The sequence below is a fragment of the Heptranchias perlo genome, chromosome 7, assembly GCF_035084215.1.
Source record: "Heptranchias perlo isolate sHepPer1 chromosome 7, sHepPer1.hap1, whole genome shotgun sequence".
Lineage (NCBI taxonomy): Eukaryota > Metazoa > Chordata > Chondrichthyes > Hexanchiformes > Hexanchidae > Heptranchias > Heptranchias perlo.
In genome coordinates, this window is record NC_090331.1 from 58,432,602 (window position 1) to 58,449,456 (window position 16,855).

Here is a 16,855-nt window from a genome sequence, read left to right on the forward strand (position 1 = left end):
AGGGATATGGGGATAGGGAAGGAGAGTGGAGTTGAGGTAGAAGATCAGCCATGATCTTATTGAATGGCGGAGCAGGCTCGGGGAGCCGTATGGCCTACTCCTGCTCCAATATCATATGTTCTTATGACAGGCAGCCAGCCTGTCAATTTGGCTGGCTGGCTGGCGCGCGGGAAACCCGGACGCATAAATAATTGCATTCAATTGAGTTGCGATCGCAGATTCCGAAGCATTCACTTGACTTCCTGGTTTCCCCCGCGAAAATCTACCCACCCACTGAGTTCCAGGCTCCAAGTAAAAATCATGCCCGAAGTCTCTCTCACCCATCACATCCATCCTCGGTGACCTACATTGCTCCCAATTCCTGCAACAGCTGAAACTTAAAATTCTTATCTTTGTGTTTAAATCTCTCCATGACCTTGCCCCTCGTTATCCCTGTAACCGATATGGACCTTACAACACCCCCCCACACTCTACCTTCCCTACCTCTAACCTGTTGTGCATTCACCCCTTCCATTGCTCCAACATGCTTTTTGCTGCTTATGCCTCCCTCTCTACAATTCTCTCCTGAAATCCCTCCATCTCCCAGTCCTGCTTTAAGACCCTTCTAAAATCCATCTCTGACCAAGCTTTTGGACCAAATTTCTAATTTAAATTCAATTAATTAAATAAAATCTGGAATTAAAATACTAGTATCAGTAATGGTGGCCATGAAACTACCGGATTGTCGTAAAAACCCATCTGGTTCACTAATGTCCTTTAGGGAAGGAAACCTGCCGTCCGTACCCGGTCTGGCCTATATGTGACTCCAGACCCACAGCAATGTGGTTGATTCTTAATTGCCCTCTGAAATGGCCTAGCAAGCCATTCAGCTGTAAAATCTCGCTAAAAAAAAAGTCACAAGAATAAAATCAGACGGACCACACGGCACCGGACATGGCAAAGGCAAACCAAGCCCAGTCGACCCTGCAAAGTCCTCCTCACTAACATCTGGGGACTTGTGCCAAAATTGGGAGAGCTGTCCCACAGACTAGTCAAGCAACAGCCTGACATAGCCATACTCACAGAATCATACCTTTCAGCCAACGTCCCAGACTCTTCCATCACCATCCCTGGGTATGTCCTGTCCCACCAGCAGGATAGACCCACCAGAGGTGGCGGTACAGTGATATACAGTCAAGAGGGAGTGGCCCTGGAACTCCTCAACATGGACTCTGGACCCCATGAAATCTCATGTCATCAGGTCAAACATGGGCAAGCAAACCTCCTGCTGATTTCCACCTTCCGCCCTCCCTCAGCTAATGAATCAGTCCTCCTCCATGTTGAACACCACTTGGAGGAAGCAGAGGGTAGCAAGGGCACAGAATGTACTCTGGGTGGGGGACTTCAATGTAGCACTACTACTGACCGAGTCCTGAAGGACATTGCTGCTAGACTGGGCCTGCGGCAGGTGGTGAGCGAACCAACACGAGGGAAAAATTTACTTGACCTCGTCCTCACCAATCTACCTGTTGCAAATGCATCTGTCCATGACAGTATTGGTAGGAGTGACCACTTCACAGTCCTCGTGGAGACGAAGTACCGTCTTCGCACTGAGGACACCATCCAATGTGTTGTGTGGCACTATCACCGTGCTAAATGGGATAGATTCAGAACAGATCTAGCAGCTCAAAACTGGGCATCCATGAGGCGTTGTGGGCCATCAGCAGCAGCAGAACTGTATTCCAGCACAATGTGTAACCTCATGGCCAACATATTCCTCACTCTACCATTACCAACAAGCCAGGGGATCAACCCTGGTTCAATGAGGAGTGTAGAAGAGCATGCCAGGAGCAGCACCAGGTGTACCTAAAAATGAGGTGCCAACCTGGTGAAGCTACAACTCAGGACTACATGCATGCTAAACAGCGGAAGTAACATGCTATAGACAGAGCTAAGCGATTCCACAACCAACGGATCAGATCAAAGCTCTGCAGTCCTGCCACATCCAGTCATGAATAGTGGTGGACAATTAAACAAATAACGGGAGGAGGAGGCTCTGTAAACATTCCTATCCTCAATGATGGCGCAGTCCAGCACGTGAGTGCAAAAGACAAGGCTGAGGCGTTTGCAACCATCTTCAGCCAGAAGTGCTGAGTGGATGATCCATCTCGGCCTCCTCCCAATATCCCCACCATCACAGAAGCCGGTCTTCAGCCAATTTGATTCACTCCAAGTGATATCAAGAAACACTGAGTGCACTGGATACAGCAAAGGCTATGGGCCCTGACAACATCCCGGCTGTAGTGCTGAAGACTTGTGCTCCAGAACTAGCTGCGCCTCTAGCCAAGCTGTTCCAGTACAGCTACAACGCTGGCATCTACCAGACAATGTGGAAAATTGCCCAGGTATGTCCTGTCCACAAAAAGCAGGACAAATCCAATCCGGCCAAGTACCGCCCCATTAGTCTACTCTCTAACATCAGCAAAGTGATGGAAGGTGTTGTCGACAGTGCTATCAAGTGGCACTTGCTCACCGATGCTCAGTTTGGGTTCCGCCAGGACCACTCGGCTCCAAATCTCATTACAGCCTTGGTCCAAATATGGACAAAAGAGCTGAATTCCAGAGGTGAGGTGAGAGTGACTGCCCTTGACATCAAGGCAGCATTTGACCGAGTGTGGCACCAAGGAGCCATAGTAAAATTGAAATCAATGGGAATCAGGGGGAAAACTCTCCAGTGGCCGGAGTCATACCTAGCACAAAGGAAGATGGTAGTGGTTGTTGGAGGCCAATCATCTCAGCCCCAGGACATTGCTGCAGGAGTTCCTCAAGGCAGTGTCCTAGGTCCAACCATCTTCAGCTGCTTCATCAATGACCTTCCCCTCATCATAAGGTCAGAAATGAGGATGTTCGCTGATGATTGCACAATGTTCAGTTCCAGTCTCAACCCCTCAGATAATGAAGCAGTCCGTGCCCGCATGCAGCAAGACCTGGACAACATCCAGGCTTGGGTTCATAAGTAGCAAGTAACATTCGCGCCAGACAAGTGCCAAGCAATGACTATCTCCAACAAGACATTCAAAGGCATTACCATCGCCGAATCCCCCACCAACAACATCCTGGGGGTCACCATTGACCAGAAACTTAACTGGACCAGCCACATAAAGACTGTGGCTACAAGAGCAGGTCAGAGGCTGGGTATTCTGCGGTGAGTAACTCATCTCCTGACTCCCCAAAGCCTTTCCACCATCTACAAGGCACAAGTCCGGAGTGTGACGGAATACTCTCCACTTACTTGGATGAGTGCAGCTTCAACAACACTCAAGAAGCTCGACACCATCCAGGACAAAGCAGCCCGCTTGATTGGCACCCCATCCACCACCCTAAACATTCACTCCCTTCACCACCGGCGCACAGTGGCTGCAGTGCGTACCATCCACAGGATGCACTGCAGCAACTCGCCAAGGCTTCTTCGACAGCACCTCCCAAACCCGCGACCTCTACCACCTAGAAGGACAAGAGCAGCAGGCAAATGGGAACAACACCACCTGCACGTTCCCCTCCAAGCCACACACCATCCCGACTTGGAAATATATCGCCGTTCCTTCATTGTCGCTGGGTCAAAATCCTGGAACTCCCTTCCTAACAGCACTGTGGGAGAACCTTCACCCCACACACTGCAGCGGTTCAAGAAGGCGGCTCATCACCACCTTCTCAAGGGCAATTAGGAATGGGCAATAAATGCTGGCCTCGCCAGTGACGCCCACATCCCATGAATGAATTTTAAAAAAGAGTTCCCCTACTTAAGCCCTCATTTGGCTCAACGGTACTTTGGTCAGCTGTGGGCTGTCAAGAATTCCTTTCAGGGTCTAGTGAAGTCTCCAGGATAGCAATAGGCTCCAGTACAGTATTAGGGTGAGGCAATCGATCGGAGGCATATAATCCAAGTTGCTGACAATAATTGATCATGATTTATTGATTTAGAATTTAGAAACCAGTGAGGCCTAAAGTACATCAGCATTAACCAAGTTATCAGTGGCAACTTGCTGAAGCCAAAACCAGTTCGTCTCAACACAGTATGAGCGATTGAGTAGAATGGGCCTATACTCTCTGGAGTTTAGAAGAATGAGCGGTGATCTCATTGAAACAAAAGATTCTGAGAGGGCTTGAGAGGCTGTTTCTCCTGGCTGGAGAGTCTAGAACTAGGGGACATAGTCTCAGGATAAGGGGTCAGCCATTTAGGACTGAGATGAGGAGGAATTTCTTCACGCAGAGCGTTGTGGATCTTTGGAATTCTCTACCCCAGATGGTTGTGGATGCTCAGTGATTGAGTATATTCAAGGCTGAGATCGATAGATTTTTGGACTCTAAGAGACTCAAGGGATATGGGGATCAGGTGGGAAAGTGGAGTTGAGATCGAAGATCAGCCATGATCTTATTGAATGGTGGAACAGGCTCGAGGGGCCGTATGGCCTACTCCTGCTCCCATTTCTTATGTTCTTATGTGTTGACAGGCATTGTGTCGGTATTAGAAACACAGATGCTGAGACAGCTACAATCACATGGGGGATATCATTTGGTGCATTCTCCTAATTACAACAGTCACAGCTGAGTCTTTACTTCCTGATAATGAAAGAAATCTTGAACATCTCAAGAGACAATAATTAGAGTCTCTTGACTGTAGGTGCGGAAGGTGGGGTGAGCAGATACTGCAGTTGTTTCACCTGCAGAAGGATCATTTTAAAAAAAATAATCACTAGAGACACCACAGAGTTGTCTGACCTCAGATTCAACCCATTTGCTCGTGCCTCACTCCTTGCCTTGTCAGAATAGCTAGAGTTCTGACTGACCATTGAAGCTGAAGCCCCAGTGGTGCGTCAGGAAAGCTTCTATGCTAGAGTTTCCAAGTATGGGCATATAGCTCTAAGAACATAAAAAAAAATTAGGTGCAATCAAGCCCATATCTCTCAATCCTTCATCTGAAATGCATAGAATTGTCTCTTGAAGCGATTGATACAATTCCCTTCACTGACCTTCCGAGATAATTTATTCCACGTTTATTACCACTTTGGATGATACGTTCCACCCAATTTCTCCTCTTAGTCCTACCTTCCGAATTTTGAACTTGTGAGCTCTTCATACCATAGTGAGCAATTTGTCTGGATCAAATTTGTCAACTCTCTTCATAATCTTGAAAACCTCAATCAGTTCATTTCTAAAATAACAAATCCAATTTAGCCTTTTAGTTATAATTTAAATCCCTGATACCATAATTATCTGTATTGCTCATCATGATTAAGTGAACCAAACTGCGCACGGTGCTCCAGCTGGGTCTGACAATAGGATCAGAGTTTTTAAAATTCATTTTGGGATATGGGCAAGGCTGGTATTTATTGCCCATTCCCTAGTCGCCCCAAGAAGGAGCTGGTGGGCCTTCTTCTTGAATGGCTGATAGCAGTTTGATACATTTGAGTGGTGTGCTAGGCCACCTTAGAGGCAGGCAGGAGTCCACCACATTGGTGTGGGACTGGAGTCAAATATAGGCCAGACCGGGCAAGGATGGCATGTTTCCTTCCCTAAAGGACATTAGTGAACTAGTTGAGTTTTTAACAACAATCCAACAGATTCCTGAAATCACATTCTCTGGATTATTAGTCCAGGCCTCTGGATTACTAGTTCAGGAACATAACCACTACATTTATATAGCGTCTTTCACGTCTTCATGACATCCTAAAGTGCTTCCCAGTTAATGAAATAATCCCAACCGCATGTAGCGAGTGCGTTCTTTTGAATGCTATTTGCCCGCAATACGCGGTGGACGCTAAATCCATTGGACTCCCTAGTGCCTAAGATTTTGAAGAGGTAAGGATCTAGGATCCCTAATCTAGTTAAAAAGTGGTGGGGACTGTATTGCATGATGCTAAATCGATCCAAAATTGGATAATGATTTTATTTAAATGGACATCAACAGATCATCTGTATTTAGCAAACAGTTGATTGAAGCTGCTTGAAGTCTCCATCAGCTGTTCACACAAACAACTATGGCAGATGGAAAGTGGAGACTACGAGCAGCTTCAATCGGCTGTTCTTGGGGCATTATAAACAGACAAAAGGGGTGGACAGCGCTCAAAGGCACTCAGCTGCTCAGGTAAATAGCTAACAGCACTTAATCGCACTTTAACGAGGTGGAAAATACTTATTGAATTGCCCAAAAAAGTCAGCCTGCTTAATATGTTATAACTGAATTCAATGGTATTGGCAAATGATTAGTCATTTGCCCGATATAGGCGGCTGTCCGGGATAAGCATGGGCGGTGTAAGTGGTGGGGACAGTACTTTTGAGTTATTGTCACTGTTGTAAAGTAAGCTAAAATGGCAGCTAATTTGCGCACACAAGATTCTACAAACACCACTGAGATAAATGACCAGATAATCTCTTTTGGTGGTGTTAGTTGAACGATAAATGTTGGTCAAGTCTGGTCAAGTCAAGTAACACATTCTGGTATTGCCAACGACAGGATGTGGGAGGACAATACTCACCCAACCCTTTGTCTGCAATGTGTAATTTGATCCAGTTTGCTGCAGAGTAATTCAAGTTCTCCGGAATGTGTAATTTGATCCGGTCATTGTCAGGCAGGCTATTGCATTCAGATAGGAAGTCACGGCGCTGGCGCTACCGCATTCAGATAGGAAGGCACGGCGCTGGCGTTACCGCATTCAGATAGGAAGGCACGGCGCTGGCGTTACCGCATTCAGATAGGAAGGCACGGCGCTGGCGCCACCCCGTTCAGATAGGAAGGCACGGCGCTGGCGCCACCCCGTTCAGATAGGAAGGCACGGCGCTGGCGCTACCGCATTCAGATAGGAAGGCACGGCGCTGGCGCTACCGCATTCAGATAGGAAGGCACGGCGCTGGCGCTACCGCATTCAGATAGGAAGGCACGGCGCTGGCGCTACCGCGTTCAGATAGGCAGGCACGGCGCTGGCGCTACCGCGTTCAGATAGGAAGGCACGGCGCTGGCGCCACCCCGTTCAGATAGGAAGGCACGGCGCTGGCGCTACCGCATTCAGATAGGAAGGCACGGCGCTGGCGCTACCGCGTTCAGATAGGAAGGCACGGCGCTGGCCCGTTCAGATAGGAAGGCACGGCGCTGGCGCTACCGCATTCAGATAGGAAGGCACGGCGCTGGCGCTACCGCATTCAGATAGGAAGGCACGGCGCTGGCACTACCGCATTCAGATAGGAAGGCACGGCGCTGGCGCCACCCCGTTCAGATAGGAAGGCACGGCGCTGGCGCTACCGCGTTCAGATAGGAAGGCACGGCGCTGGCGCTACCGCGTTCAGATAGGAATGCACGGCGCTGGCGCTACCGCATTCAGATAGGAAGGCACGGCGCTGGCGCTACCGCATTCAGGTAGGAAGGCACGGCGCTGGCGCTACCGCATTCAGATAGGAAGGCACGGCGCTGGCGCCACCCCGTTCAGATAGGAAGGCACGGCGCTGGCGCTACCCCGTTCAGATAGGAAGGCACGGCGCTGGCGCCACCCCGTTCAGATAGGAAGGCACGGCGCTGGCGCTACCGCGTTCAGATAGGAAGGTGTGAGACCATGGAGGGATTTCAACATGAGAATGAGAATTTTAAAATCAATGTGTTGGTGGACCAGGAGCCAAAGCAGGTCAGCGAGCACAGGGGCAATGGGTGAACAAGACTTGCTGCGAATTAGGATCTGTGCAACAGAGTTTTGGATGAGCTCAAGTATATTGAGGGCGGAAGATGGGAGCATTGTAATAGTCAAGTCTAAAGGTAACAAAGACATGGATGAGGGTTCCAGCAGCAGATGAGCTGAGGCAGTGGTGGAGACATGCGATGTTACGGAAGTGGATTAAGGCGGTCTTGGTGATGGAGTGGGTATGTGGTCGGAAGCTCATCTCAGGGTCAAGGGTCAAGGTTGCGAACGGTCTGGTTCAGCCTCAGATAGCGGCTAGGGAATGGAGTTTGTGGTGAGGAACAAAGATAATGGTTGTCCCAATATTTGATTGGAGGAAACTTTTGCTCATGTTGGACAAGCAGTGTGACAATTCAGAGACAGTGGAGGGGTCGAGGGTGGTGGTGGTGAGGTAGAGCTGGGTGTCGTCAGCTTACACGCGGAACCTGACATGTTTTCAGATGATTTCGCCGAGGGATAGCATGTAGATGAGAAATAATAGGGGGCCAAGGATAGATCCTTGGGGGACTCCAGAGCTAACAGTGCAGAAACAGGAAGAGAAGCCATTGCAGGAGATTCTCTGGCTATGACTGGATAGATAAGAATGGAACCTGGCTGGCGCAGTCCCACCCAGCTGGACGACGGAGGAGAGGTATTGGAGGAGGATGGTGTGGTCAACTGTGTCAAGGGCTGCAGAAGTCGAGAAGGATGAGGAGGGATTGTTTACCACGGTCGCAGTCACAAAGGATGTCATTTGTGACTTTGATACGGGCCGTTTCAGTAGTGGCAGGGGCAGAAACCTGATTGGAGGGGTTCAAACATGCGGGAAAGACGAGTACAGATTTGAGAGGCAACAACACGTTCAAGGACTTTGGAGAGGAAAGGGAGGTTGGAGATGGGACGGTAGTTTGCAAGGTCAGAGGGATCAAGGGTGGGTTTTTTGAGGAGGGGGTGATGACGGCAGACTTAAAGGGGAGGGGGACAGCACCTGAGGAGAGGGAACCGTTAACAATATCAGCTAACAAGAGGGTCAGGAAGGGAAGTTCAGTGGTCAGCAATTTGGTAGGAATAGGGTCGAAGGAGGTGGGTCTCATGGCCAAGATGAGCTCGGAGAGGGTATGAGGGGAGAGAAACTGGAGAAAGGGACGAGTTCAGGGCTAGGGCAGGGGGGAACCGTAGAGGAAATATGGCTTGGTGGGCTGGGGAAGGGAGGGAAGCGGTAGAGGCAGCTGAACGGATGGTCTCAATCTTAGTGACAAAGTAGTCCATGAGCTCCTCGCATTTGTTGTTGGAGGTGAGAGTGGAGGAGGCTGAGGAGAGGGGTTTAAGAAAATGGCTCATAGTGAAAAGAAGCCAGGGATTATCTTTGCATTCCAGGATGATCCTAGAATAGTGAGCAATTTTGGCGGGACCCGATAGTGCTTTATGTAGTCCGCCAGTTGTCCGCCGTAAACATTCACGGCTGCCTCCCTTGAATTTAAGGGAGCGGAGATGAGGGCTGTACCTGGGGGAACGACCAAGGTGAGAGAGAGTAATAGTTTTAATGGGGACAAGGGCATCAAAGGTGGAGGTGAGGGTGTGATTGAGCAGATTGGTAGCTGCAGAAATGTCATGGTGAATGGAGGACTAAAGGCTAGATAGTTGGGAATTTGAAAGTGCTGTTGTAAGTGACTTGGGGAGAGTTTTTTTCCAGTGACAGACACAGAAGGAAGTGGGGTTGGGAGGAGGAAGGGGAATGAGGGGGGAGAGAGATACAAGGAAGTGATCAGAGATGGCCTCATCAGCGATTGACACAATGGGAGTAGAGAGGCCACGTGAGATGGCAAGGACAAGGGGGTGGCCATGAATATGGGTAGGGGAGTTTATATGGAGGGAGAGATTAAGGGAGGAGAGGAGAGCAGTGAACTCAGGGGAGAGAAAGCATGATGAGATGAGAAGGATGTTGAAGTCACCGAGGATGAGAAGTCGCTCGGTGCAGAGGCTGAGGGAGGAAAGCAGTGAAGATATCTCAGTGAGAAACTTGGCGTGGTATTTGGGTGGGCAGTAGAGAACAAGGATTTTAAAGGAGAGGTGAGAGGAAACAAGGTGAGATGCTCAAAGGAGGATAAGGTGCCAGAAGAGTAGGGTGTGATTTGGTGATAAAGGTCACACTATCACCATGGCGGTCTGGGCGGGGCAAGTGGTGGAAGATATAGCCAGGCGGGAAAGCTTCATTAAGCGGGAAGGTGTCATCACCCGTCAGCCAGGTTTCCGTCAAGGCCATGATGTCGATGAAATCATCCACAATAAGCTCATGGATGGCAAAGGCCTTGTTCACAAGTGAACAGACATTCTGCAGGGAGATGCGGAGAGAGGCCGTGATAGCTGATCCGCTGGCAGAGTCCACGGGGTCAACGCTGGGAGTGGTGAATGGGACGGGAAGGAGATTGGCAAGATTAACCCCCATTGGGTGCGCTGGGCGGGGAAACGGTGAAAAAGTACGATGGGCAGTTGGGGTTGCTGCTCGTAAGGAGCTAGCGACGAGTGCCTCGGTGGGGTCTTTGGAGGATGCCAAGAGAGGCACGGAGGGAAGCAGTCGGCTTATCTAAGAGGGAGTCAAGTCTGGGACGGCGACAGGAAAGTAGGAACGTCAAGGAGTGCTGAAGGGTTGGGGTCGGGATTTGGGGGCAGAGTACTCGAGGAGGGGAAATGTAAGGAGGCACGATGGCAGGAGAGAGGGGTAAAGAGAAAAGAAGAAAAAAGGGGAAGTAGAAGTGATGGGTGAGGGATGGAGCGGCAGCCAAAATGAGCACGTGAATGGACACAGAGAAACTCAAGTTACACAGACATGGTTACATAGCAAGATTAGGATAGAAATGTCCTGGTAATAAACAGGGAATGGAGAAGAGACAATAGGAGGGAATCCAAAGTTAAAGTCAGGAGTCCCATGGTGAGATACAGTGGACGTAGATAGGGTGAAGTCAGTTTGGAGCATCAATGAACTTATATCCAAATTCGGAGACAGGTGTGGCGGGCAAGCCAATAGGTTTCCTCCAATTCCATTTGCTCTCATTTTTGTTAACAGTCTCTTATGTGGAACCTTGTCGAATGCTATCAGCACGATCTGATAAAAACTCGCAGTAAACACCCGTCTACTGGAGAAGCGAGGCCTCCATATTGAGCAGCCTTACACCTCGCTTTGACTCTGAAAACACTCCATGACAGGCCAACCCAGCAATTGACTTGTTGGTCCCTTCAAATAAGTGCACCCATGAACAGACACTGCAAGGTCATGTGGGAGGCTGCAGCCATTTCTCTGTGAGGCTGAATTTGACAAACCAACAGAATTGAATATTTTACATAATTTGAGCTTCAAATTCAAGGTAGATTTAGTGAGGCGCATTTCATTCAACGAGAACTGGTGAGGGTGATGTCATTGAAAATGACATCATTAGCAGAGCCGTAGCTTTTTAGCACGCGTGGAGAGTGATGTCATCGGGTAGTCTGCCGCATGTGCTGGAGAACATCCTGGGTCGATCGAAACCCGGAAGTACCCAGGTACTAATCACTCCCGTCAAACTAAACACTGTGGGAGAGAGCTGCAGTGACTGATGGGGCATTGTGTGCCGGCTGTGGATTGTTTTCAGGTTTATTGGGTAGAAAGTGGTGGGAAGGGGGTCACCTTTTACATGAATAGTGACACTGCATCCCATGCGTCACTTGCCACGCTTTCCGAGAAATCAACTCGCTGCCGTGCATGTACAAGAGTGTGATCCAGGTGTAACGGGGTGTGGGGGGGCTGGGGGGGGGGAAGAGAACAAGAGAAAAACAACATGATCCATCTCCCCGTCTGGACCATGTTCTCCCTCTCTTACCCCCTGCCCCCCTTAGATTTGGATCACCTTCTCTCCCCTCCACCACCCTGCACAGCTCCCTCTGTGCTCCCCCCTTCCCCCGCTGCTTCTGCTTCCCCCATACACCACTCTGCTTCTGCTTTCCCCCGCTGCTTCTGCTCCCCTTCCCCCTCTGCTTCTGCTTCCCCCTGCTTCTGCTTCTCCCCGCCTTTCCCGCTGCTTCTGCTCCCCCTTCCTCGACTTCCCCCGCTGCTTCTCCTTTCGCACTGCTTCTGCTCTCCCTTCCTCCGGATTCTCCCCTTCCTTTCCCCTTCCCCTCTGCTTGTGCTCCCCCTTCCTCTGTGTCCCACACTTCTGCTCCCCTCCCCTGCTTCTATGAGACATCTTCTGAGATAGATAGATTTTTGGACTCTAGGGGAATCAAGGGATATGGGGAATCAAGGGATATGGGGATCATGCGGGAAAGTGGAGTCGAGGTCGAAGATCAGCCATAATCTTATTGAATGGTGGAGCAGGCTCGAGGGGCCGTATGGTCTACTCCTGCTCCTATTTCCTATGTTCTTATCCCCTTCCTCCCTGCTTCTCCACTTCACCCTATTTCTCCCTTTCCTCCGGGCTCTGCCCTCCTACCCCCTTGCTCAGCCTCCTGTATGCACTTTTAGTGAATGTCAGTGAGGGCAGTTGGTGACCAACAGTGCGCATTCGTGGTCCAACACGCTCTGGGCCTGAGTGCGCACGCGCTAGTCCATGGTGCTAGTCACAGTGATAAATATTGGCCAGAACACTGGGAGAACTCCTCTGCTCTTCTTCGAATAGTGTCATGGGATCTTTTGCATCCACCTGAGGGGGCATATGGGATCTCAATTTAATGTCTCATCCAAAAGATGGAACAGTACAGCACTCCCTCAGTACCTTTACATAACAATGCAACCTTTTAAATTGTATTCCATCCCTCTGTTAATGCAAACGAGTAACTATATTTGCTTCTTTTTTACTTCTGCTCAGCACCATGCTGATGGTTTCATAAATTTACCTAGATGTCTTTCCTGTTCAGTGCACATTGTACCATTGTTCCATTTAACACAAATTACAACTGCCCTCTTTTGTTTCAATGCTTCTATAATAATTATTTTACACTTATCAGCAATGAATTGCATCTGCCACCTTGTGGCCCAGCTAAATAAAAAAAATCATACCAACTCATAAAATCTGCTTTCAGAATTCCTCATTTCTTCACCTCCTATTTTGGTATAATCTTAAGAGATTTTGCTCATGATATCCCATCAAAGTCATTAATATCAAAAAGGGTACAGTTTCCAAGTTATGAACAAGGTGCCTTGTTCATAACCTCTTTCCATTCATGGTTGGACTCTGTTTCCCCTTTCTAAGTCAATTTTCTTTACAGTACCTCTAAGCTCTAGATCAGGAAAATGCTCTCAGCATGCTCATATCTTTGTAAAGTAAATCTATATATTAAAATTCTAGAATCTTCCTATTTGTCACACTTATTTCCTGTGTCAGGATTTTAAAATGCCTGTTGTGACAATGGGTTAACAGCTGCAGTAACACTTACTAAAAATGCAAAATACTTATGCAGACCTCAATACTAGATACCGTTGTGCTACATGCTCTCCCTGCCTCCAAGTTGATCTGGTCTCTTACCCGATCTGCACCTTTCTTTTGCTCCCAGATCAGCCCTGCTCCCATTTAGGCTCTGCCACCTTTCCTTGCTTCTGGCCTTGCTAGAAAACATTAAAAAAAAACTTACTGGCCCATTTAGTCTCTATTCCCAACTCTTCCCACCTGCCATTCTATCTTTTATCTGGTCCAGGCCTACTCTTTTCTCAGCTCTAGCAGCCATTTTATTTGGCAGCTTTGTTCCCATTTAAAAAAGTTACTGGGCCATTTAGACCCCACTTCAAACTTTGCTCAACCTGCCGTTCTACCTTTGTCCTCACCCTGTTCCTTCACAATCCTGCTCTAACTTCAGTCCTCGCAGTCATTTTCTTTGGCAGCCCCAATCCCTCTAGGTCCAGCTTCCATTTTAAAAAACTTACTAGGCCATTTAAGCTCGCCTCTCAGCTCTGCCCCTCAGCTCTCTTGCTCTTGGCCCTACTGATCCAGGTGAAAAGTAAATCTTTTTTTTAATGAAAATATTTTTGTTTTTGATGCCACCGTTGACCCTTCTAAAGTGCATCTCAGATGATTTTTTTTAAAAACACGCAGATGACATCAAGCACATGTATGAGTGTTTTTTGGACTCCCCGGGGACCATTGCTCTTTTCAATACATATTAGAAGTAAATTATCTGTTGGCTTTTTGCTTTTAATAATTTTTTAATTGTCAAGAAATAGCTTAACACCTCATTCCCTAAAATTGAATAATCTGACAAAAGAAATAATGTTTGAACAACTATTTTGCTGTTTCTTTTACCTCTTCAGCCCCATTCTCCCCCAAAATGTTGTCAATCTGTAATAAGCATTAGAATTTGGTTGGTGCAAAGCCACATATTATATACAATATATATTAAAAAAGGAATGCTAAGTGTGGTGCTGTTCAAAGTGATTAATTGCAGATCACTAAATAATGACAGACTCTGGGATTGAGAACAATCTATATAAAATTGCATTGCTGTCTATCTCTCCAGTTATTAAGCAAGCAGTCTTCAGTGTTATCTATATTGTACTGACCAAATTAACAATACTCAGAACAAAGGCTTCTGTTGTTCTTTTGTATATGTGGTTGAATTTCTACCCCTATATTGCATTTCAAGTTAGTTGTATCCTTCTAATATACTTAAATTAGCATGCACTTCCTGTCAGTGTCACACTTCCAGTAACACTTTCCTCATCACACTTGATTGATAACTCCACCGTTATTATAAAACAGCATATTCTCTGACTTACTGTGAGGAATGCCAAGGGAGGGGATAGTAGCTTTTAAAAGGAAAGTAGATAAATAGTTGAAAAATAATATTTTAATTAAAGTTTGTCGAAAAGCCAGTTTTCAAGGTGCGTTTGTTACTTAGTCTTTATTCAAGGATGGAGTTTAATTTATCTTTTTACTCAGCAAATCTGATGGCAGAGATAGCTTATATATTAGAAAGTACATCATCTGACTGCTTATTTCTCTTTAAGAACCAGATTAAATTCATTTGTGTGATTCTCATGAATCAAAGATACAGTAAGTAAAGTTTTCTTGTTATTCATGAGTATTGCTCTGGGAGATCAACTAGAACAGTAGTTGTCAATATCTTTTAATATTGGCACCCCTTTTGTAAAATCAGAAAATTTCACAACCTCCTTTACTGGGGTTCAATTATTCATCTGTGTCTAATAACTCTGCTCCTCTCTACAACCACACTTCTGATGCTTTCCTGTCTACCATCCTGTGGCTTGAGCCACTCCTCCTGGAACCCGTTTGCTGAGTCACTCCTCCTTGCCAACCCACTACTTGATACACTTCTCATCATCATTCCCACTCTTATATAATACTGTTGGTTAGTTCCAGGAATTTTGCCTCATTAGGAGTTCTTGCCTGGCACACACAATTGCAAATCCAATTCTGATTAAGCAATAGCTTCAGGTAGGAGCCAGAACAAAGAGCAAAAGGTGCATGAGGGAACATAGCATCAGTGACCTCCTGCAAAGGGACTCATGATCCACAGACTGCAAACTGTTGAACTAATGTTTTATGTAGTACACACTGAATTTAGAATCTAAAAGCACAATAACAGAACATTTTGTATAATTACGGTGGACTTTTTGAATCATTAAATAGGATGTATCTTAGACTTTCGTGGCTTGATAATTAGTTTTTGTGAAATTATACCACATGAACAGCCAGAAAGAAACAGATTTATATAACCATTACAGTTCTCCTCTGCTTTGGTGATGAGTGAATAAAGTATGCCACAGCTACGACATATTGCATTTTGACACATTTTATAAAATTGGCCAACTCAATATTGGGCATTGTATCAAAATAATTGTCATAACTTATATCTATGTATGATATTTTTGTCATACCAACTCTTATCACTTACCATTCAGAACATCTTTCAAATATTTAAACCAAATGTTACAGTGGTCTTCACTTAAGTTGCTTAGATGAATAGCACGGTCTTTGAGTTTATTTTGTCCCTTGTTAATACACACAAAGATGGTGATTCCTAACAGAGTTCCTCCTTTTTGTTGTCCCACAGATCGTCGACGTTTCATCTTTACAGCAAATACTTCTTTCAGCTTCACAAATTCCTCCTTATGTTCAGAAATCACTTTACCATCACCTGTATCAAAAACATAGCATCATTCTCAGGAAGATATTTTGCCATTTACAGATCAATAAGTCACCGTTCATATTATTTCATCTCATATGGCATTGGTCACAAAGATAACTGTCTTCCTGCTTGTTTCCCATTCTTATTTTTTTCCATCTCTCTGTCTTTAATTCTTTGTCTTTCACTCTCTCACACTTTCACCCATGTGTCTTTCTGTATATATTACTTTTGTTCTCTCCCTCTTTCTGCAAGTCTCTATTCTCCTGTGTCTCTTTTCTATATCTGACACTCTCTGTATGTATCTCACACAGATTGTTGTACTGATTTATTCTGTTCATACCTTTTGCCTTTTTTAAAGCCCAGAACATACAACAAGATGACAGTCAACATGTACAGTAATTATCATAGTTGGGCATAGTCTGCTACAACATTCACAGATGAAAACAGATGAGAGGGAAGAAGCAGAGGGTTCAGGCTGGAATAGAGCAGGAGGCTGGGTAAATAATAATATAGTACTTTTTATTTTGTATGAATTGTATAATGATTGTGTATTCATTTGATATACTGTACATTTTATCTAAGTGTTTAATTCATAAATTGCATTGCATACAGGTTATATAAGTGGTAGCATAGACTTTCTACAACTACTCTATATTGTTATATCAGTTAATAATACAGAATACATAAATATTTCAGCACAGCAAGAGGCCATTCAGCCCACTGTTCCTGTGTCAGCGCTACTCCACATTGGAACCATCCAATCCCATTTCCCTGCTCTTTCCCCATGTTTCTATGCTAAATATGGCATAGAATTTGTGTTATAAATGTGTGTGTTAAGACTGTCACAAGCATTAAATTATAGAATTACACATGGTTTTAACTAAAAGCATTCACTGTCCAACCATTATGCAACATTTAATTGATTTTGTTTTCATTTCTGTAAATATTGCTATCTTCAGCTATTTGTTTTCCCAGAAGGAAAGAACTTTCATTTATAAAGCAACTCATGTCCTCAGGATGTCTCAAAGCACAACACAAGCAATGAATTACTTTTGAGGTGC

The 16,855-nt window shown here is 46.2% G+C and overlaps 1 protein-coding gene across 3 annotated transcripts in view; it reads right to left on the minus strand.

The window, feature by feature from the left end:
- The window catches only part of cerkl (ceramide kinase-like), a 157,482-nt gene that overhangs the window by 79,577 nt on the left and 61,050 nt on the right, over nt 1-16,855 (minus strand). For 2 of the 3 annotated variants that reach the window (XM_067987668.1, XM_067987669.1), the window contains one exon: nt 15,561-15,803. The exons of the other annotated variant lie outside the window; for it this stretch is intronic. In XM_067987668.1, coding sequence (XP_067843769.1) covers nt 15,561-15,803 — 243 coding nt within the window. The remainder of the gene's footprint in view (nt 1-15,560; nt 15,804-16,855) is intronic. 3 annotated transcript variants of the gene reach the window in all.